The following is a 23,060-nucleotide window of genomic DNA, read 5'->3' as shown; positions in this document are numbered from 1 at the left end:
TACGTGAGGGGGCTGGGGAAATACTGGTCACGTGAAGTGTGTATGCATGCTTGTGGTTAGTATGTTCTGTGGCATGCATATGAGGTCCTGAGTCCTCCGAGTACCTATGTTATTGCATGACGGGGAGAGTACGTGTGTGGCCACACATATTCCTCTTCAGTTCTTCCTTCTCTTATAGACAGATCACGAAGCGTCACCTTCCAAGTGCATTTCTTAGATGGAGGCAGTGCTTGCTGCCTCCCACAACATCTAGGAGTAATCCATGTGCCCCTAGCCTGACTCTTGGAAGGAAGGGGCTGTAGAGGGGCTCAGTGTTGATGACTGCTGCTGGCAAATTAGGCACTCAGTAGAGGTAGTAGCCAAACCAGTTTTTCAGTTTAGGTGAGGGAGAATCTACTATTGAGCCCAATTCGTAGCTTCCATCCCTACCAACATGGCTTCTTTGTTCGTGAGCCCATTGAGCAAGCATGGGCTGGCTAGGGGAGGAGGGTTGCTGACAGCCACAGAACTGTAGGAAGCTCAAAGATGTGGATTAAAAGACGATTGTCCAGAAGCAGGTTCAGGTGCTTTGGGGAGAATTGTAAGGAAGCTGGAAAAGAGCTCTGAAAAGGTTCTACTAAGGGCTGCCCTTCATGTTGTTAATAATCCCTACCCTGGTGGTTGTGGCCTGGCCTGCAGAGGTGCTCTGTGACCTGGTGGTGGTGACAGGTTTCACCTGAGGAGAGGCTGGCAGTGTCACAGGACCATCACAGCACATCAGAGCACATAGCATAGTGTTAGTAAATGCTTTTTGTTGGCTTCAGTCTCATTTCAGGAATGGAAGGTACCTCCTGGGTCTCCTGGTTTATCCTAATCCTTGGGTCTTTTCCTTGGGCTCGGTTGACTATAGTTGCGTAGCTCAGGTGTGCCTTGCCATCCCAGGAAGTGACCTTTTGTTTTACTTAGTGCTGTCACTAGCAGGACCAGCCTCTGCCTGTGTGTGTGTGCACGTGCGCCTGTGTGTTTCAGATGGTGGTGGAGAATCACCATAGGTTCATGTGGAAGCATGGAACATCCAGGACAGGTTTGTCTGAGCTTGACTAGGGCTTTACTCATGCTTCCTCTGGGACACAGCTCTGTAGGCCATTGTGAAATGCCAAACCAAAGCTTGGAGTGAATGGGGCTGTGGACACTCCTCTAGCATTTGCTCTCGGAACTTCTAGGTTCCTCCTACCATGTCCAGTTGCTGCTCACTCACTTTTCCCACCAGCCCATTCTGTGACCTCTGTAGCCCCTGGCTACTTTTCGGGTGGCTTAACCAGTTTCCCAGTTCTCCAGGCCTTGCCATGTTCCTTTGAATCACAGGGGTTTTTTGTAGTTGTACTTTTGTACTTTGTGCTTATCCATTGTTTCCCAAAAGTCATTAGCTGCTTTTCACCACCCCTTCTCTGAGGGTCTGCCCTGAGGGCCTGGCCAGTATTTCTTCTTAGCAATAGCGGTGGCCCATCCGATGACCCATCCCTAGTACCAGCTTTGGGGAGGAGAAGCTCTCCCCTAAACCCAGCAGAGGGTGCTCCAGAGCTCCACTTCCTTGTAAACAATAGTAGCCAGGCCATTCAGCTCTTGGCTTCTGGCCTCCCGGTTATCAGAGCTCCTTCCGAAAGGGGGCAGGTTTTCCTTGCTGACAGTTGAGATTGATCACGTGGTCTAAACTGGACTGACTAGTCCTTGGTTTTGAAGCCATGGCTTTGAAGCTGAACATAGGCCAGTCTAGGGCCAATATTTACATACTTTGGGGCAGCTCCCTGCAGGGTGACCTTAAAGTTCAATAGCACCTTCCTTTCCAGTGTTCCCTCCTTCAGCAACCTCCCTTTCCCAGATGCCTCTTTCTCCATTATTTCAGTACCTCAAAGGGAGTTTGTCAGTCTAGGTATGCCCTGTGGGTCTTTACTATTAGGCTAAAAACACTCCACCGTAGTTTCCCCTCTACCCTCTGCTGTGTCCTGAAAACTGCTGGCCTTCCAGCCTTCTTGTCAGTCCTGGGGGCACCCTTCTGTGCTTCTCTAGGGCAGATCTTGTTTCCAGAGCAGTCAGATTCTCCAGAACTTTGCCTGCCATCAGGGACACTCTTCTATGCCTCTGAGTTACTGGGTGGTTTTCACTGTCAACAGTAGTCCAAGCGCCCATGCATTTGCCTGGAGAGCTGCTGACACCAGACTTTTTTGCTCACCTTGGCTCTGCTGTGAACAACCATGATCAGGTACTTGTATTTTGACACTTCAATTGGAGATGACCGGTCCCCCCAAGCCCAAGTGTGAATATTTGCAGGTGGTTTGAGATTCCACTGAGTCACTGACTGACTGCATCACTGGGCCTCCCTCTGGGGAAACGCCCTCTGGTTGCTCATTCTGAATCCTTCAGGACCCGATGACTCCCCTCCTCTCCTGGGAGTTCTCATGGTGGCCTACAAGCTCCTGTTTTTGCCTCTGCCACCCAAGCAGGCCCCTTGCATCCTCACCACACTTTGCCCCCCTTGTCCCTCCTGCCCTGAGCCAGTATACAGACAGCTTTTGTGAAGCTTCTCAGGGTTTTTACTGCTCCTGGAACCACAGGGGAATAGAAAGGGAAAGAAAATAAACAAGGAAGTTACACAGTTCAGTGCTGACTCCCGAGCTCCACAGGTGGAGTTCTAGTCTGTTCAGTGGCCAAAGAGCCTATGTGTTCCTCCGTCTGCCCCCCCCCCCCCCCACCAAACACATGCCATTCACACCTCTGTTTTGTTAAGCTTGCTAAGAGAACAATGACTCTTCAGTGAGGGATGCTGTGGGGGTATATAAAGGGTCCTGGTTTAGGATGTAGTGAGATCTAGGTTTGAATCCTCAGTTTGGTCTAGGTTTGAGCCTCAGTTTCGTTATCTGTAAAAACAGGTCATTTTTCCCCAAGGTCATTATAAGGATTAAAACAGATGATGACTAGGACATCATGAGCCTCAGCTCCTGGCTCAGGGGAGAATATTTGTTGAGTTGGTGCTATTGGTGAGGAAGACTGTGTTTCTGTTGCTTAACAAAAGTACCCTGTGTTCAACCCTGCTCTTTTCTCTCTTGCCTACTCCCCAGGAGGCCTCTTCCTGACTGACTACTCCACCTGCTCACCCCGAAAGCTGAGTCCATTCCGCTCCTTTGCCAGCACTGAGCTCTTCCACTTCCATGTTCCCGAGGACACATTCCTGGCTGTTTGGAACCTCATCATCTTCAAGGAGCAAGGAGGAACCTTTGGGGACCACTGCCCAGACCAAAGTGTGACTGTGTGAGTGTCTGAGTTAACATTCTGACACCCACCTCCAACCCTATAGCACTTTCCAAACTACAGTGTGACTGTATGAGTATCTAAACTGACCTCCTGGCCCTGTCCCCTCACCCTTGTCCAGACTGAAGTGTGACTGAGTAAGGGACAAAACTTCTGTCTCCTGACTACTGTTTGACTGTGTGAGAGCCTGAGCTGATGTTTTACTCTTTATGCCCTGACTCCTGACCTGAACATGTTGCTGTATGTCTCAGTATGGGGAATTCACTTGTGTTATTGGCAATGAGTGACAGTTCTTTCTTTTCCCCGTTTCCCGTCTCCCACCCCATTGCCTGTTGTCTTCCTCTTCTCATTCTGGTCCCCCAGGTATTTCCGGTCCGGGGCACCCCCTGTCATCAATCCCCTGCACACACACTTCCCAGGGGACACGGCTGTGCCTGGGGTTTTCTCCCTGACCCTCAGCTGGACACTGCCCAACCGCACCTCAGGCATCTTTAACGTCAGCAGCCCCTTACCTGGGGACTGGTTCTTGGCTGCCCACCTTCCCCAGGCCCATGGCCACATCTCTGTCAAGGTGGGTTGATGCTGCCCAGGGTAGGAGGGGGCCAAAGTTGCTTCTCCATATCTGCTGAATCCCCCTCACAGGCCACCTGACATACCAGCCTTGTGCCAGGGTGGGCAACAGCATAAGGGTGGCTAGGGTGGCCCATGGCTAGAGGCCAGCAGTTTACCTGGTGGGCCAGAGGTCATGATCTTTTGGAGGCAATTTGGGAGCCTTAGGAGGACATAGTGGGTGCTGAAGGGAAAGTGCAGAGTCTGGAGTCAGTCACAGGCCCTGGCACTGTGGAGGAGTGTCCCTGTTAGAAGGTGTAAGGGTTATTCAAGGTGATCAGAAGTCAGCCAGGGACTGGTCATATGCTGCTGCACAAACCCAGGACTGGTCTTGTTCTACATCTTGATTGGTGATAGCCCTGCAGACTCTCATAGGCTCCAGCCCAGTTATTGGTCCATCTGGGAGAAAACATTCCTCTCCTATCATAATTTCAGCTCCCTACACCCTCTGGAAGTCCACAGGAGAACACTCGGGGACAGGGAAATCCTTTCCTGTTAAAAGGAGGCCTTGGGCAGCTGGTGTCTGTCCTGACTGTTGCTTCCCTTTTCTCCAAATGTCAGCTCTGATTTCATAGAACAGAGTGTGCAGTGTAGGTTCAAAGGTCAGGATGCTTCTCCATTCTGGTTTGGAGGGGAAAGAAATGCCACAAAGTCTTCCTGTCCCTCCCAGGAATGGGCTAGATTTCCTCCTTATAGTGAGAGGATCTATGGGTTTCTTACTCTTGTCCATTGGCAGGAAGGGAGGGTATGATAAGCTGGCCTTTGGCAGAGTGGAGTGGCTACATGTGTGGGGCCAGTGGTAAGGGTGAAAGACTGAGCATAAGCAGAGCAAGGATTTAAAGAACAGGATGCTGAAGAACACAAATGCTAGTGGGACTTGGCCATTGATAATTGGAAAGGGCAGAAATTTCCAATTGGGGAAGATTTGACTCAGCTGTATCTCTCCAGGCTGAGTTCCCGGAGGACAGTGGCACTGTGACTGCACCAGCCTCACCTCTCCTCCTCCTGCTATAGCGCAGTGTTCAGAGAAGGTGTTATGATGATTTTGAATGAGCTGAGAATTATACAGGGACAGGTGCACTGGCACTGCTGTTGTCAGCGATGGGAACTGTGGCTGAGGTTGCATCTTAAGGCCTCAGTGATGGGCCTATTTTTGCTGAAAGGGCTGTCCCAGCGAATTTCTTGTCAAGGCCTGGGAGCCCTGTGGATGACAGCATGTCAGGAACTCACCTAGAAATGGCTCTGGGTTCTAGGTAGATCTTGACTCTCATCAGACCTAAGGGTTATTCTATTTCAAGGAATGCCTTAGGTCTTAGGCCAAATCCCAAAGAGCCCATTCCTGATTGTGACTTTGATCCTTGATTCTCTTTGTGAGAACTAACAGGAAAAATCTTTCTGAAGCCCTGCTCTCGTTATTTAAAAGCCCTTCTGGATGAGCAGGAGGAATTGGGCGCCTGGTTAGGAGAGGTCAGAACCAGCATTGACATAACCATTTGCATCTAAATACAGCAAGTGGGGTCTGGAGACTTGGAACTGCAAGCTGGAGGGCTAGCTGGCAGAACTCCTGAGGTATGGTGATATTAGAGATAAGGTGACACATTTATACCTTGCCCATGAATGACAGCAGACCTGGATATCATGAGAGATGTAGGTCTTTAGTTAAGGCATCTTCTAGAGACTTGGGGGTGAGGAGTGGGCAAGGATTATCCTTGTGTTTCCTCTAAGAATTTGATTATCTTTTGGAATCTTATATGGGCTCTAAGGATTCTTAAGTTCTCTGGTGAATTCCCTAGACTCCAGTCTGTGAGTTAATTGTCCAGAGCATTCCTCCAGGGCTCCATCTTCTTGACTTGCTTTTTCCTTATATTGTTGTCCTGACTTACTGTGAGTCTTGGCCTCGTGTGGGGACTGAAGAGTCCTGACCATAAGAAGGCAGCACTGTTTCTAGGGCCCTCCCCATGTTTGGGGATGAGCTCAGACCTCTCTTTAGACATTAGTCCTTGGACACCTGCTTTGTCCCAGACCTTGGATTGCATGCAAGGGACACAGATAAATAAGATGTGTATTAATGAGATACAGGAGATGTTTTAAGAGGACAAAGGAGAAAAGGCTAACTCAGTTTGGTAGTATGGTAGAGGTGGTTTTAAGAAACAGGAAGTGAGGCCTGATGTTGAAAAAGCAAGAGAGGGCATTCCAGGTGCTGGGAGTTAGCACGGGCTAATGTGCAGAAGGGAGAACTGAAGTGGTTCGCTGTGGACTGATTGTTGGACTGGGTAAGGGAGCTGGAGGAATGAGCAGAGGCCTGATCGTGAAGGACCTAGAAATTTGAACTTTATCCTGAGAGTGATCAGGACTTGTAAGAGGTTGTTAAAGGGAAGTAACTTTTCTGGTCCAGGCCATTCTCCTGAGCTCTGGTCTTACACTTCTGTGAGCACCTGTGTCTGTGCCACTCACTACCGTATTCCTAGCACCTGGCACAGAGCCTGGCATACAGTGGGGGTATGGCCAATTTTTACTGTTCTTTTGCTATCTTCTCAAATTCATAGTGTTCAAAACTGATCTCACTTCTTTCCTTTCCCCCCTTTTCCTGTCCACCTCTTCTGTCTTGACCCATGCCTTCCATTGCCTTGCCTTCCCTGTTTTGGAGCACATGTTCATTCTGTGGAGCCCAGTCTGCACTGACGGACTGGTCTTTGGACTATAGGTAACATCTGGCACCACATGGCTCATTAGGGAAAAGTTTTCCAAACGTCTGGAGCAGTGTTCTCCTCCACCTTTTTCCAGCTCCAAGATTTGAAAGTAAGCGAAAGCAGGTAAAATAATGAAAACAAGGATAAGGAAGGCAAAGAAGCAGATAGTAGAGATGAAAGGATTTGACTGAATCCATCAACCAGACCAAGTGTAACTCTGTATCTCAACTTGAAGAGATTAAAATCTGCTAACAGTGCTCATTCTGCTCTTCCTCCTCCTTCTAAATTATTATATTTGTGTCTCGAATAGGTAATATATGCACCTGGTACAACATTCGAAAGGTACAAAAGGCATACAGTGAAAAGTAAGTCTTCCTCTCCCTTCACTCCTTCCAGTCCCCACTTCCTCTCTCCAGAGTTAAGTAGTAACTAGCTGTTGACTAGTTCCTTTTATTACTCTTTCCTTCTTGAAGTACTTTCTCCTCGTGGCCTTTATGACGTTGTAGAACTGCGCTGATTTTCCCCTGCCCACCACTCCTTCTGTCTCCTTTCTTGGTGTCTCCTCTGCTTGGTGCATTTTGTGGGGCCCCAGTGCCTGGTCCTGAGGCAGTTCCTTCTTTATTTCTCCATTCTCTTGCTAGATGTCTCCAGTTTTAAATACCACCTGTAAGTTTTATCTTTGAAGTGTATTCCATGAGTCCTAATTTCTTTGCATCTCAGTCTTTATATTTAACTGCTTACTTGGTATCTCTGATTGGATGTCCAAGAAATGTCTCAGACTTGGCATATACAAATCAAAGCAGAACCCAAACAGAAAATATCTTTGACTCCCATTCTTCTCCCAGCCCAAACCTTTTTTCTCTGGTCTTCTCAGTCAATGGCACTGCCATTCACCATTTGCTTAAGCCCCAAATTTAGGTGGCATACTTGATTCTTCTTTTCCCTTTCTTTCTTTATAGCTAGTCTGTAAAGAAAAAGTCTTGTTGATTCTACTTCTAAAGTATGCTCTGATGTATCTGCTTCTCTCTTTTCATCCTGAGCGTACCTTTCCTGAGCTTTCTCCTGGGCTACCGCGGTAGCCTCGCAGTCATCTCCCTGCTTGCACTCTTGCCCCCTGCAGTCTGACCAGCACTCTTGTGTGTTGATCAGTGCTGACTGACTAAGGGCCAGAGGCTGTTCTGGGTCCTGGGATATTCCTATAGGGAAGGGCAAGCGTCTTTGGGCATCTTAGTCTGTCTGGCCACCCTGCTGAGACCTTCCTCAGGAAACTCAGCCCAGCCATACTGGGGTTCAGTCAAAGGCCTTTCTCTCCAACTTCTTTCAGACTTGTTCCCACCCTGCTTCTCACTTTGGCCCTCCTGGTTTCTCAAGTGTCCTTGCTTTGGTCCCGTTCCTTACATGACTGCTGATATTGGCTCAGTTTGGGCACTCTTACTTGGCTTATGCCTTGGCAGCTCCTGAAGACCTGGCTTCTGGTGCCCTTCCTCTCACCCTATCACAGGGTGAAGGCTGCCGCATCTCTGCACCTTCCCTGCTCTCCACTGATTGGATGCTTCCCTCTGCAATAAGGGAGGAGCTTTGATGTGCACATTATATAGTTTAAGGAAGGAGCACATTTTAACCATTAAGGTCATGTCCACTAATCCTTCAGTTAAGCCAACAGCAAGAAAGATGTGGAACAAAGTGTTTCTTCCCCCTGGATTGTCCATCCAGCAAGGAAAGGGGTTACCCCTCACCCTTGAGCTTGCTCACTGCAAGGTTATTGTGGCAGTGACTGCTCCCATAGGAAGTGGGGTTGATGAGATGATGTGTGGTAGTATTTCTGATCCTTAGGGTTTGACATCAAAGATGAAGAACATCTGCTGTGGGTATCAGAGATGGAGGTCTTTTTTTTTTTTTTTAAAGATTTTATTTATGTATTTGACGGCGAGAGAGGGAACATAAGCAGGGGGAGTGGGAGAGAGAAAGAGAGAGTCAGGCTTCCCGCCAAGCAGGGAGTCCAAGGTTGGACTTGATCCCAGGACTCTGAGATCATGACATGAACTGAAGGCAGACACTTAATGACTGAACCACCCAGGCACCCAGAGATGGAGGTCTTTGAGCAACTTAGGTAGGTTGAGGAGCTCTCTGAAAGGACCTTCTTTTATATATATAATATATATATAATATATATGTATATGTATATATATGTATAATATGTATACATACATATTATACATATATATACACATACATACACATATATATTATATATGTATATGTATACATATGTATACATATATATTATACATATATATACATATATATACATATACATATATATTATATATATATATAAATTTTAAAGATTTTATTTACTTACTTGACAGAGATCACAAGTAGGCAGAGAAGCAGGCAGAGAGAGGGGAGGAAGCAGGCTCCCCACTGAGCAGAGAGCCCAATGCGGGACTCGATCCCAGGACCCTGAGATCATGACCTGAGCCGAAGGCAGAGGCTTAACCCACTGAGCCCACCCAGGTGCCCTGAAAGGACCCTCTTTTTGTCACCCATTCTTTAACTCAACAGATTTTTAAAAAAATATATTTAATTTATTTATTTGACAGACAGAGATCACAAGTAGTCAGAGAGGCAGGCAGAGAGAGAGGAGGAAGCAGGCTCCCTGCTGAGCAGAGAGCCGGATGCGGGGCTCTATCCCAGGACCCTGGGATCATGTCCTGAGCCGAAGGCAGAGGCTTAACCCACTGAGCCACCCAGGCGCCCCTCAACAGATTTTTTTTTAGCACCTAGTATTTGCCAGGTAGTGTGCTAGGCATTGGGAATGCAGTGATGCAAAAGGCACAGAAGAATCCCAGTCAGAGGGTAGTGAGGTCTTCTGGCCTGGTATCATCAAGGCCTCCTTCCAGCCTTGGGGAGCTTTGCTAGAAATCAGTACCTTGGCTGGCTGTTCCACAGAATGGAACCCAGTGTGATGTCAGAGCCTGGAACTTTTGTCAGAATGAGGTTTAGACATTTGTCTTGGTCAAAATAACCATGTAAGTGAACAGTGGCCTCCATTGGGCCAGCATTGGGCCATTTGTCCAGAAGAATAGCAAAGCCTCACCAGGAGCCCTGTCCTCCTCTGACCTGCTGGGGCCAGAGGGGCTTAGGTAGCTGCACATGCCACAGAGGATGGGCCATAAGGGACTGTGCCCTTGGAGGAGTGAGGAAGCTCTACGTGCTGGGGTGGTGTGAACTGAGTCTACAAGGGTCAGGGATCTGACCCAGAAGAGCCCCTTAGATGTGTCTGTCGTGTCCAGTAATGGAAGAAACCCACCCTGATTCAGAAGGAGCAGTGGTACCTGTGGGTCCCCTGAGGCAGAGCTGTGGGAGGGGAGACAGAAAACACACTCTGGCTTCATAAACATCAGAGCTGCCCACAGCTGTGTTGATTCATTTGTTCATTCATTTATTCAGCAGACATTCGTCTGTGAAGGATACATTTTACATTAGGCTTCATGTTTGGAGGAGCAAAAGTAAAATAAGACAAGGTTCCTGTTTGCAAATTGCTTACACTCTGGAGATGCCTAGGAGGTAGAGTGGCCCTTCCCTGGCGGTGTTAAAGCAGAGGCTGGACCAGCACTTGGGAGGGCCAGTAGGGAATAAAGGAAATGAAGATTCCGATTAGGAAGACTGGGTGGGTTTGGACTAGCCGCCTCAGGGAGCTTCTAACCCCAGAAAAGAGCCAGTCTTCTGAGTTCTTGAGGGCTTAGAGGGGAAATGGAGTGTTTTGAAATTACCCCGAGGGGCTGTCTAGGAATGCCCAGGAGGAGGGATTAGGGTAGAGGAGGTGCAGGCCTGATTGTCAGGATGGCGGTGCTTTGAGCCCCCAAGCCTCAGCCAATGCTGAGGATCATAGCAGATCCTACGCACCTAGGAAAGACAGGTGGAGACCAGGCAGGAGGGACTCAGAGATTAGAGGGACCTCAGTCCTAGTCCTGGGAGCTTTGTCCTCCACCCTTCAGCAGATTCTGTTTGCCTCGCTTTAGTAGCACCCTCGCGGTCTCTCCTCCCACCACTCCTGCTTTTGTCTCAGGGTCTCCAGGACGAGTGTCAGTACCTTCTTCAGCCACAGCTGATTATCCGGCGTTTGCTGGACGTTGCTGTGCTGGTGCCTGGCCGTCCCTCAGAGCAAACCCTCTCGGCCCACAATCGTTCAGCACTGTACAAGTAAGTCAAATATTCCCCTGAACCTGACCCCTTCCCTCTTCTTTCCCTGACCTCAAAGAGGGAACAGTGTTCTCTTGGCTACTCAGCCTCTCTACCTGTTCCTACTGTTCCACTGGACAACCTGGGCTGCGGAGTCACCCAGAGCCCCCAGGGTGGGTTGGACCCCTGCTTCCCTCCCAGCAAGATGGGAGGAAGCAAAAAAAGCTTCCTGTTCTCCTGTTTCCCCATCCCTCCTTGCTACCTTCTTCCTAAGCATTTTCCTCATTTTGGTGTCCCTCTCACTTTCTCACCTGTCCTTTCTTACCCCAACCTCCCCTTTGCCCAGGGTCTTTGTGCCCAGCTTTACTTACAGGGTTTCAGCACAGCTGGTATGTGTGGGGAGCCGCGGGGCATTGGCCTGCCCCCTGACGTTGCGCCTACGTCCTAAGGCCCCACCCCTGCACAACTCAAGCTCTTTGTCCTGTGGCAGTACTTCGGTGTGCCAGCTGGAGCTGGCACTGCCCCCCTGGGGGCACTGGGTCTACGTGCGTGTGGAGATCCCATCCCGGGGTCCTGGCAGGACTGTCCGGTTCCAGCTGTGCGTGCGGTTGCAAGGTCAGAAGCCCCACATCTGCCTTGGCCACTCAGCCTGTGGCAACATTGGTGGCTGGGAAGAGGCAGCCATGGTGGTAGTGTTCATTGACCCTCTGTGATGTCCCTGTAATCTCCCCAACTCCCCAGGCTCCTTCACACTCCCTAAAGCCCTTCCACTTGGAGCTTCGATTCATTGGAAGGCCTTTGGATATTTTTTTGCATTTGTCTGGGGCTAAGTAAGGGACCTCATTACTCCCCTTGATTTAATCTTGTTCAGTTTCCTGGGGGTAGGTGGGAGCATCTAAAACCTCTGGGATACTGTCCTTGCCAAAGCCCATGCAAATCCATGAGAGAGTCCATCATCTGTTTCTACAGTGTCTTCACTGCCCTTGGGGAGGGAGAGATGACCTTGACTCCCTCCACATGACATTCCATTGGCAGTGACCACTAGGAACCCCCCGGGGCCCTATCTTGTGACCCTGGATGCCCCATACTTCCAAGGGACATTTGATTCTAATTCTCATCCCTCCCTACCCTTTGCTAATTCCTATCTGATTCAGATCTGGTTTGTGGGGCTGTAGGTCTTGTGAGGGCAACAGTCCCCAGCACTGATTTCCTTTGCCCACAGAGTGCCCACAGCCCAGCCTGTCCCGTGTCCTCGTCCCTGGAGCTGCCATGAACATGCCCCAGTCACTGGGCAACCAGCCACTGCCCCCAGAGCCGCCTTCTCTGGGGGCCTCTGCGGAGGGGCCTGGGGCCACATCCCCACCAGAGCACTGCTGGCCGGTGCGCCCGACACTGCGCAATGAGCTGGACACCTTCTCCGTCCACTTCTACATCTTCTTCGGCCCCAGTGTGGCCCTGCCCCCTGAGCGCCCTGCAGTGTTTGCCCTGAGGCTGCTGCCAGTGTTGGACAGTGGAGGCGTCCTCAGTCTGGAGCTCCAGCTCAATGTGGTACTCTTGGTGGAAAGTGGGGTGGGGGGGTTTGCCTTGGAGGGGAACTTGAAGGAGAACATGTCAGGGATGTAGGGGTTCTTACTACCTTCTCAAAGCATATCTGGGTTGCTCTGGGCCCACTTTACAATTAGGGACAATGTCTCTGTCCAAGACTGATCAACAAACATACAAACATTCCTGAGTGTTGATTCTACTACAGATAGGCTAGGTGAGCCAGGGCAACTCAGAGTGGGCTAAGTTATCGCAGTTTTATAGGCTAACCTTCTACTTCCCAAGGGCCTTTTTGGCAGGTGTTCACTTTTCTTGCATCTCCTGTGATGGGGAGTTCCCCACCACTTGAGGCCATGCAGTCCATATTTAGACAGCTCTGATTGCTAAAGACTGTCTTGACATTCCATGAAAATCTGCCTCCATGGATTTCTACCCACCAATCTGTTTTGCCCCAGAAGCTATATCCAGTAAATCTATCCTTGTCCTTTTTTTGTTTTAATTAATAGACTTATTTTTTTCAGAGCAGTTTTAAGCTTACAGAAAAATTGGGCACAAAGTATGGGGAGTCCCCATATGCCCCCTCTTTCCCTGCATAGTTTCCCCTGTTATTTTACATCTTCATTGTGGTACAGTTGTTACATTCCTATCCTGTTTAGCAATCCTTCAGATGCCCCTCATCTCCCGAAAGCCAAACAACCTCAGCATCTTAGACGTCTCCTCCTCCTCTTCTGTCTCCTCTGGTCCTAGTGCCTCTGAGATAAGTGATCCAAGGGGCTTTGACCGGGGTGGCATGCGGTTTTGTGCAGCCTGAGGTCAAGTTTCCTTTTTGAGCTACCACATCACACTGGGGGATTACCTGGGGTTGTGGTGAATTAAGATCTCAGAGTCTTTTCCTTTTTTCTTTTTATTTTCTCAAACCAGCTATATACATTTACTTTTTTATTATAAAAGTAATAGGATCACAAGTCAAAGCTTTGGAAAGTTGAAGAAGACCTAAAAATGTTTATCTCTTCAGTCCTTTTTCACATTAAGTTCTGTGTTTGTCTACTTGTCACTAAAGAACACAGTTTTGTGCCCTGAGCTGGTTCATGTGAACTGCTGCCAATTTCCACCTTGTATTTTTGCAGTGAAACTTTTAACTTGAGTGTAAGAATTTATGTCCATCTTTGAGCCACTGCCTAATACTAGCTTGGGTTTTGGGTCTTACCTGCTTTGTGTAATTCACATGCTTCAAAAGCCAGCATTCTGTACCTCTTAGTTATTATTTTCAGCATTAAATAAGACCAAGCTTAGGGAAGAGCCCTGTGTCAGGCCATTAGTGACTGTCTTAGATTGGCATCGATCCAGTAATTTATGTACTAGGCTCCAGCTCTGCGGGGAGGGGAACCATTTCCCTTTCAGCCAACCTGAGACCTGGTCTATGGCTAGATGTGGCCTTTTGTAGAACATGGCTCAGAACTTTTTAGTCCTCCTGCTGGTAAGGACAGATCAGATTCTTAAACCCAAAGATATTCCTTATTTTCATACTTAAAATCTCTGTTACTCTTACTGCCTTTGGGCCATGACAGTGAGGTCTTGATTTGACCTTGAAACTGTATAGCCTGTTTCAGAGAGCAGTACAACCCATACTTGTTCTTCCTCAGTTATCTTGAGAGTAGAGGCCCCAAACCCCTGCAGCCCCTCACCCTGTCCTTCTCTATATTCATCTGCTTATATTACACCCATCTGCCATGACACTTGCTGCACACCTCAAACAACCCATTATATTTATTCTGAAAGATATATTGGCTCATCTACTCTGATTTTTCCCTCTGAGTATTTTTATTTTTTCCCTTGGAATCAAGAACTGAACATTTGGATCAGAGAACTGCATACCTAGAGGACACCTCTCCACCCCCCACCCCCGGCCTTGGCTTCCCACTAGTATGACTTTTATGGAATAATACTTTGGTATATTACCCTGGCTTGCACTGAGGGAAGTTAAAGCAAGTTGTATGAAATTCACACTTGTGGTTGAAGATAGGATGCATCACAGAACACGGTGCTTCTTTGATGAGAATTTTCCTGAGAACCACCCATTTGGATGCTATGCTTCTCTTGAGACTCTAATTAAATTTTATCTTATGGACTTGTAAGATAAAATCTGGTAACTCATTATGTTTCCTTTTTTGCTTTGGTTGCTTGGAAGTCAGCATCAAATATACGGCTTACATCTAGGGACAGAGTTTATTTTTTTTATCTTGATTTTTAAATTTCCTTCATGCATTTTTAATCTTAATATATGCATTTAATAAGCTACCTCGAATCCTTCCTGAATGAGGTGAGCTTATGGCATTCTGTTACTTTTATTCTTATAGACACTCCTTACATTTATTCCTATGGATATCTGGTTTCTTTAAATCCCAGACAGGTTGCTTCATCCTCCCTCCCCCGCCCCACCACCACATTTTGTTACTGCTGTTCAGTACCTAGGATCATTTCACCCCGGAAGAGTACATTTCTTTACACTCCTCCTGCCTTCAGACCCAAGTGAAGATGATTGAAAACCTTACAGTTTCCTTTGTTCACAACTAGTTTCTACATCTAGCAACAGCCCCCCACTTACTCCTTCTTATAAGCTAGATGGGACTGAAACAGGGTGTTCTTTCTTGTTTGAATAGAGTTTAAACAATTCTGCTCAAAGACAACTGGGCCTTGCATTTGCATCAGTCTTTGAAAGATCTCTGCTGTGGAGAATCTGGTGTTCTCCAATTTTTCTAAGAATGGGGATAAGAGAGGGAGAGAGGGAGAAAAGAGAGAGAAGGACAGAGAAAGAAAGGAAGAAAGAAAGGCGGGCAGGCGGGCTTTTGCGGTGGAGAGCACCTGCAGGAATGGGATGTCCAGTGAGCTCCTGGAAGGGTTTCTGGAGAGGGGTTAACAGGTGTAGGAGTCTGGCGGTGGTGGGGTGATGGTAGGGTCTAGAGGGTGTGACCGCCTTGTCTTCATACCTGTCCTCCCCAGAGCTCCCTGCGCCAGGAAAACGTGACGGTGTTTGGATGCCTGACTCACGAGGTGCCCTTGAGCCTAGGGGATGCAGCGGTGACTTGTTCTAAAGGTGGGGGTGAGGAATGGGGAAAGCAGAAGAGTCTATAACTCTGGAGCTGGCGACAGTGGGGAATGGTATGGAGGAAGGATGGGCCAGGGAAGGGGTCAGGTGGGTGAAGGTTCTTTAGGTCTTGACCCCATACAGACTCCTCTTCCCTCTTGCTGATACCCTCTCTTCTACCTTCTCCCCTAAGAGTCCCTGGCTGGCTTCCTCCTCTCCGTCAGTGCCACTTCCAGAGTGGCCAGGCTGCGAATCCCCTTCCCACAGACTGGAACCTGGTTCCTGACCCTGCGCTCCCTGTGCGGGGTGGGGCATCGGTGAGCTGGGTGGGGCTGGGCGGGGCCGGGCACGAAAGGAGCGGCTTTGGACCCTGCTGACAGCCCGGTGTGCGCAGGTACGTGCGGTGCCGGAACGCTACGGCGGAGGTGCGGCTGCGCACTTTCCTCTCCCCCTGCGTGGACGACTGCGGGCCCTACGGCCAGTGCAAGCTGTTGCGCACACATAACTACCTGTACGCGGCCTGCGAGTGCAAGGCCGGTGAGCGGGCTGGGCTGGCGAGGGAGCCTGGGCGCGGGCTTCCTGGGTTGGGAGTTGGGGCTGGACGGGTGGCGGCACTGTAAATTGAGGATGGGTTTGGAGAGAATGGGAGGCCGGAGACTACCTTCCCTGGCAGTGTCATAGGGTTGGCGAGAGGCCTCCAGCAGGAGTGCCGAACCTGTGGCTGCCTTGGGCCCTCTTCCACCTTCTACCTTGTGCCCTCCCCACTCTTAGGCTGGAGGGGCTGGGGCTGCACCGACAGCGCGGATGCGCTCACCTATGGATTCCAGCTGCTGTCCACGCTACTACTGTGCCTGAGCAACCTCATGTTTTTGCCACCTGTGGTCCTGGCCATTCGGAGTCGATATGTGCTGGAAGCTGCTGTCTACACCTTCACCATGTTCTTCTCCACGGTATGCGGTGCATCTGTGTCTTCACTGAGTCCTTATTCATGGTGATGGGTGGGGGTCTGCATTTCCACCGTGTTTTCCACAGGTTTGGGCATGTCTACACCTTCATTATATGAGGATGTCTCCCTCTTCACGGCATGGGTAGAATATGGCAATTTTTGTAAGGCACATCAGCATAAATGAACAGGGCTGTTTGTAACTTAAGATAACCAACAGCTGCTAGAAAGAGTGTGTGGTCTCCAGCTGTCTTATACACTGAGGGCCAGGGGGAGCTTTTCTGCAATATACTGGCTGTCCTACAGTATGGAATGGTGTCTGCAGCTTCCTCTTTTCTCTTTGGTATGGTGACAGGAGATCTGCACTTTCTCCCGAGTCTCTACAGAGTCTCCACTTTCATCTCCGGTGATGTGAGGGCTGGCTGTACTGTGCTCATGTTCTTCATTATACGGGGCATTTCTATATCTTTAGCTTGTTCTTTCTTATGGTATGAAAAGGTATCTCCCTATTCAGTCACCATGGCCCTCTTGATTTCTCATGGGAACTTTTGGAGGACAGGATCTCTATAACTGGGTAATTTATACAACATTCTGGCTCTTGGGATCCTAAAAAGTTTTGTGGACTCAACTATATCCTGAGACGGCATGGGAAGTGGCAGCTTGATACCAAATTGCAGTGCAAAGAAACATATTTTGATGAAGTTTAATATAGTTTTAAATCCTTCGCCTCTCATTACAGAATGTTCACAGCCCCCCTCTGTGTTTTCCCATAATCAGAAAAGTTCATATTACTAGCAAGCTTCATAAACAGTAAATAAATCCATAAATAAGAAAAGGATAGAGGAGTGAGTCTGCTAACGTGACTTAGCCCTCATGTAGATTCTCCCCCTGAGATGCTGCATCTAGGGATCTTTTCAGCTCCTCTCTGGGCTCTTGGCATCTCGTGACATACAGTGCCTGCCTCTGAGCTCTGCAAAAATCTTAGATGGATTCAGACTTTCCTCATGTCTTGGCAACAAGAATATCACAAAAACCAATATGTGCTTCCCTTTTGTTCGGCATTAATAGATCAGACATATGTCCAAATTACAAAAATCCTACTTATCATTTAGCAGAAAGTGGAGGGGGAGGTGAATGTTCTGAAACTGAGGGGCGTGTTGTAGGGTCCTCTGGGATGTACATGCACAGATGAAGAAGAGGAAGCTAGAACCATGCTGGGTAGAGAGACCTTCCCCTCTTAAGCTGGGTGAGAAGAGCACACTCCAATTTTGGTTGGCTGTCCCCCTTTTTAGACCTGCTCTGATAGTGCCTCATTCTATTTTTACAGTAGACACTGTTTCTCTGTCTCTCTCTCTCTCTCTTTTTTTTAACTGCCAGATGCCCTTTATACTGTTGCTCACCAAATCCTCTAGCATCAGCTGTTCCACCAGCCCACTCTAGGCTGCATGAGGCTCTAATAGGACTCACAATCAGTAACAGTACCTAAGTGTATCGGGAGCCTGGAACATGTGGGGAGAGTGGGTTCATTCTCCTGCACTTTGCACAAGCATCCTGGGTGTTGGCTCTAGAGTGTTTAGTACCAGATGACTCCTTATATTCTGGAGACAATGGCAAGTCATCCTTGAAAGAAAAGGCCTTTTCCCCATTTGGAACACCAGGGGAGCCTACACTGGCTGACATCATATGCAGAACTTCCATTTAACTAGGATAATAAGCAGAGTGCCCGGCTGGCTCAGTCAGTAGAGCATGCGACTCTTGATTTCAGGCTTATGAAGTCAAGCCCCATGTTAGGTGTGGAGCTTACTTAAAAAAGAAAAAAATAATAGGGTGAAAAATCAAGGAGATGATGCCGGCTCTGTGGTGTTGCCTGTAGTCTTGCTCTAACTCCTCTTCTTTTTCCACATGGGCCAAACGTGATGCTGGTCATCCAGGTTTCCTGGGCAGGGTCCCCATTGTTCTTCCTTCTCATTCTTTAGTTTGGACTTACGTCATTCCCCAGTAGTCTCCATTTAAGGACCCAGTGGTCAAATTGCAGGTAAAACTACCAGGGCGTGGATAACTGTTTTATCCCCTGTCTTCAAAGCCAGGACAGTCTATATGTGGGAGTAGTGCATCGATTCCTATCAAGGGCATGGGAGCACACAGTAGGTTTGTTCAAGAGTTTAGAGTGTAAATTGAAAATGCAAAATATATTACATAACATGTAAAATATGTTAAAAATAGGTCACAAATCCAGCACTTTGTTTTGTGTATAGCCAGACCAGTTCAGATAATGGAAACAGCAAAATAACATCTAGTGTGTCAGACACTGCAAACTGAGTCCTCACAATACCATTAGAGTAATAGATGGGCACTTATATTATCATCATCATCATCCCTTTTTGCAGGTGAGGGCAGTTTAAGTACTTTGTCTGAGGTGTAACATGAGTGGTAGAACCAGAATTCTCTAGATGCCTTATGTGTACTCACTGAGCTGTATTGTCTCCTGGCACCATGGCAGAGAGGACGCATTGGTAAATTTCTAAACTGATGTCAGTTTCTCAGAAGTCCTGGAATATGTAGAGAAACTTACGACCTCATTTAATAGTTCTCACATTATTCTTTAAAAATAGTTCTCAAATTCTTAAAAGATAAGAAGAGCTGATCAAAACCCCAAAATATAACCAAATGCAAGAATTCATCAAGGGGAATACAGCAAACACTGCAGTTGTATGGCTCTAGCCCATACAGTTCACGCCGTGGATTCTTCCCAGTGCCAGTTGGAGCCTCACAATCCGTTCCCACAAGCTGATGTTCGAAAGTCCCCGGGGCCCCTGGGGACTTTCTTGCTGATTGTTGATATCCTGCCTTCTGCTTATCTCTTCTGTTCCTCACACCTCACAAGTAATTCTTAGTGGCCCTTGGCAAAATCCCACGACTGTTTCCAAGAGGAAATGGAGGCAGATAATAAGGGAATAGCCATAAATTCCATTATATCCTGAGTGCAGATATTCCAGTCCCTGCATGGATTGAATGTATTTGCATCTCCAGTTTTACACTCTGTAGTGCCTGAATACTCCATTTTGAAGCACCAGATGAACTATATAGTTATGTTATAAAAATATGAAATCTCACAGAAAACAATTTAGGTTAATTTAAAAAAAAATTTACCTCATAAACAGTCCAAAGCTGAGGAAGGTGTCAAATTAGATTAGAATTATATTAACAGAAGCCAGTTTGTAATCTAAATTTCTTTTTTTAAACTTCCCAATCTTTCTACGTTATTTCTGTCATTTCTTTTTATTTCTGTTGACAGAAGAAATACCAGTGTAAAAATTAGCCCAAAGTTTTCAGTGGATCAACAATATTGCAAGTTTCTTTCTTTGTTTCTGCATGGAGGAAAGTTTATTAGTGTAGGGATATTCTCTCATGAACATACATGGCATAAAGTATAAGATGATGAGAGCTTACTGAGGACACACTGTGCGCCAAACATAGGAGACTATTCCAGACTTAGAGTGACACTGTAACTAAGCCTTCAGTAGGCCATTCCAGTGTTTTGTTCAGCTGGTTGCTTCTAGGTGATGGGCAGTAGGTTTATACCAGTGAACTCTGTGGTGATGAGTGATTTGCTTTGCTTTGTTTACTCTAAGTTGTATCTCCTGGTTAAGGATGGTAATGAGTGGGATGCCATGGCAGTGGATGGTGGATTCTGCTCCATGAAAAAAAAAAAACAAGTGGAAGCAGTGCAGGTAGAAGGGACAGATAGATACCCAGAATATATGATAGCAAGATGCTGTCTTCTCCAGGTTGAGAAGTTTCAGTGAAGTAAGCTGACACAGGTTGTTGGTAGGTTTCCCTAGTGAATTAAGCACCACGAAGGAGTCAGTAATAGACTTTACCAATGGTGTTTTTAGACACTGAGCGGTGACCATAGGCAGATCAGGATTGGTGAAGGGTATATCATCTTGTTCACCTCACATAGCAGTTTTAACTTACTCTATTCCTGTAGGTTTTCTCTGACCTTAAAAATCTCTCTGACCTTTTAGAATGCTTGGAGAATAATCAGTCAGTACTAGTGCAATGGTTTCTCCCCAAACCTCTCTACTCCAGAGGCAATCTCTCCATTATCCCCTACTCTTTTTTTCATTGCACAGAAATTTCTTAGGAGGACAATCAGCCTTCAGTTAATTATTCCCTTATATGTGTCTTCAATATTAGGTGATTTAGCTTTGCTTTTCTCTGATATATATCTTCTCTTATTTGAAATTGAAGGATTTATTACAAGCCCCTCTTCAAGATATGTTTGGGCATTTCCTTTTATATACTTGAGAGTCAGGCAGATGGAGCAAGCTTGGTGAAGGCCTGAAGTGTAAAATTAGTGTTTTAAAATAAAATCCAAATCAGAAAATAGTATTGGGTAATTTAGTAGCTGTAGTACTTATAGCTGGTTTTAGAGGTAGAGAATAATCAATATCCCATAGCTAAAATAGCAAAGGACCAAAATAATCTGTTTGCTTAGGAACTAAACTCCCAATTAATCAGCACGTACAAGAAAGAAAGAATTGAAAAAAATCGATCTTTTAGGTGTGTTCAGATACTAATTCAAATGCAGATGTGGACTTGGGTGAAAAGGCTCTCAGTTTCCCAGTAAGAACTTACTTTCTCAATTTAATAATATGTAAGAGGGAGCCGTGGTTGCTTAACTTGCAAGCCCTTTTAAAAGCTTGGAGTACTCAAAACAAAGCAGTCTGTTCCTGAAGTGAAGGGACAGCATTCTTTACCTCCAAAGTGCAGGGAAAGACAGACGATAGGTACCCAAGCTTAAGACTTTAAAATTTGAAGGAATTAAACCCAAGGTTTCCCAATGCCAATTAATATCCCTAAGTTTTCTTTTTTCTTAACTCCTAGCTTCTCCCTGTTCTTAATTATTCACCTTTTCCAAAGTTATAAATTTTGCAGTTTGAATTGACTGGACGAAATCTTCAACAGGTCAAAAGAAACTTAGCAATTTCTTTCTTATCCTTTGTCTCTAGAGACTGAACTTTTGAGTCTCTTATAGCTGGTCTTAGAGGTAGAGAATAATTAATATCCAATAGCTACAATAGCAAAAGACCAAAATAATCCGTTTGCTTAGGAACTAAACTCCCAATTAATCAGCACGTACAAGAGAAAGAAAGAATTGCCTTCCCACTCTACTGTTGGCTGCTCCTGGACTGGATTCTGCCAGTTTTCACAATAGACTTGCTTCAGTTTCCCACCTGCTTTTTTCTAAGGGGGATGCTGTTTGATTAAGGTTGGGGTGTCGTGCTTTATGATTTGAATTCAGGGTAGAAAGCTCCTTTTCTCTGAACTCACCTCCACCTTCTCATTCTCAGCAGTAATGCATCCAAACAGGAGACCAGGTTCTCCCATTTCCATCCTTCCCCGAGGTTACAGAGGCCACTGCTTCCAGAAGAGAATGCTCTGAATATTGCTCAGCTACTTCTTTCCTTAGCGGTGGGCCATATCTCCCTGCCCTCCACCCACAATCACGGATATGCCTCTGGAGGGCCAGGCTGCCTGTCTCACTGAGGTCTGTAAGTCCACCTCTCTTCTAGACTCAGAGCCCTTGTCACTTAGGGTTGCCTTTCCATAGAATGATGAAGAGATTGACCTGGGCTAAAAGTGGTACCTGAAGGGCCTCTTCTGTCAGAGATCAAGCCACTTCCGAGGCCACCTTTGGGTGGTACAACCTGTAGCCTCCTTGCCCCAGTTTCAGTTCAGCCTGGTGAACTTCATTACAACCGTGGCAACTCTAGCAACTTGTTTCTACTATCAAAAGGTGCCCTCAGCAGCCATGGTTCTCTGAGGACCGGGGTTAACATGCAGGGGACAGAGATCAAGCAGATTGAGTCAGTTTTTTGGTCCTGTAAAATCTTCTGGAATGTCTCAAGGTCAACTCCAATGAGTAGATTTCCACCAAGTTTATATAGGCCAAAAACCTTTTCTCTCCCATTACAGCATTTTAATTTTCTTTTTTCATCACCACAACCATCTGTTCCTTGTGACGTGGAGAAGGGGCAATATCAGGTGATTGGAGAGTGAGCATGCCACTGTGATGTTTATTCCTGGTCTGGAGCGTTTGTCCTCATAGTTTTTATCCAGTGTCTTGTCTTTGGGTGAGCTCGTAGGGATACACATTCCTGTCATCTTTGCACCAAAGATAATCTTAAAACCATACATGTTCTTAGTGTTTGGCATCAATGAAAAATCACATAAATTCTACACAGAAGTTCAGAGAAGGTGACAGCAAATGTTCTAAGGTAAAAAGAACTCAGATCATTTTTGGACCTTTTTTACAAATAAGGGAACACAGGATGCCTGCAGCCATGATTGCATTGTCCAGAGAGGCACAGGGGTTGGGACCACAGACCAAGGGGGGCTAACTGCAGACCTTGTTTTCTTAATTGGGGTGCCCAGTATAGTCTGATCTAATCACACCTGTGTCCCCTGTGCCCCCTTCCTAACTCCTCTTTACCACCTTTCCCACAGTAGAGGCTAGGCGGACACTGTCCCTTCCTTGTATTTTTCTCCATGGTATAAAGTGTTGTGCTCTTCTCCATGGTCCAGGGTCTGCCTTTTCTCTTGCTTTCTCCCCCATCCGTCCACCCATGACTTTGGGTGGGTGGGGATGAAGAGGGCCAGTTAGTGTAAGGCCTAAGCCTAAGGATGAATCCTAACTCCGAGTCTGAGCTATCAG

General features: G+C 47.1%; 1 protein-coding gene across 9 annotated transcripts in view; it reads left to right on the top strand.

The window, feature by feature from the left end:
- TMEM8B (transmembrane protein 8B) overlaps positions 1 to 23,060 on the top strand; it is a 42,209-nt gene that overhangs the window by 17,131 nt on the left and 2,018 nt on the right. For 4 of the 9 annotated variants that reach the window (XM_032307366.1, XM_032307362.1, XM_032307367.1 and 1 more), the window contains 9 exons: positions 3,096 to 3,285; positions 3,649 to 3,856; positions 10,657 to 10,790; positions 11,044 to 11,384; positions 11,992 to 12,317; positions 15,312 to 15,405; positions 15,590 to 15,713; positions 15,791 to 15,933; positions 16,168 to 16,346. In XM_032307366.1, the coding sequence (XP_032163257.1) occupies positions 3,096 to 3,285; positions 3,649 to 3,856; positions 10,657 to 10,790; positions 11,044 to 11,384; positions 11,992 to 12,317; positions 15,312 to 15,405; positions 15,590 to 15,713; positions 15,791 to 15,933; positions 16,168 to 16,346 (1,739 nt within the window). Of the gene's footprint in view, positions 1 to 3,095; positions 3,286 to 3,648; positions 3,857 to 6,894; positions 6,950 to 10,656; positions 10,791 to 11,043; positions 11,385 to 11,991; positions 12,318 to 15,311; positions 15,406 to 15,589; positions 15,714 to 15,790; positions 15,934 to 16,167; positions 16,347 to 23,060 lie in introns of those variants that run through there. The other 5 variants (XM_032307364.1, XM_032307363.1, XM_032307370.1 and 2 more) reach the window with 5 other exon arrangements.

Source organism: Mustela erminea, chromosome 12, assembly GCF_009829155.1.
Source record: "Mustela erminea isolate mMusErm1 chromosome 12, mMusErm1.Pri, whole genome shotgun sequence".
NCBI lineage: Eukaryota > Metazoa > Chordata > Mammalia > Carnivora > Mustelidae > Mustela > Mustela erminea.
Note: the sequence above shows the minus strand (reverse complement) of the source record. Positions and strands in the feature narration are given on the sequence as shown.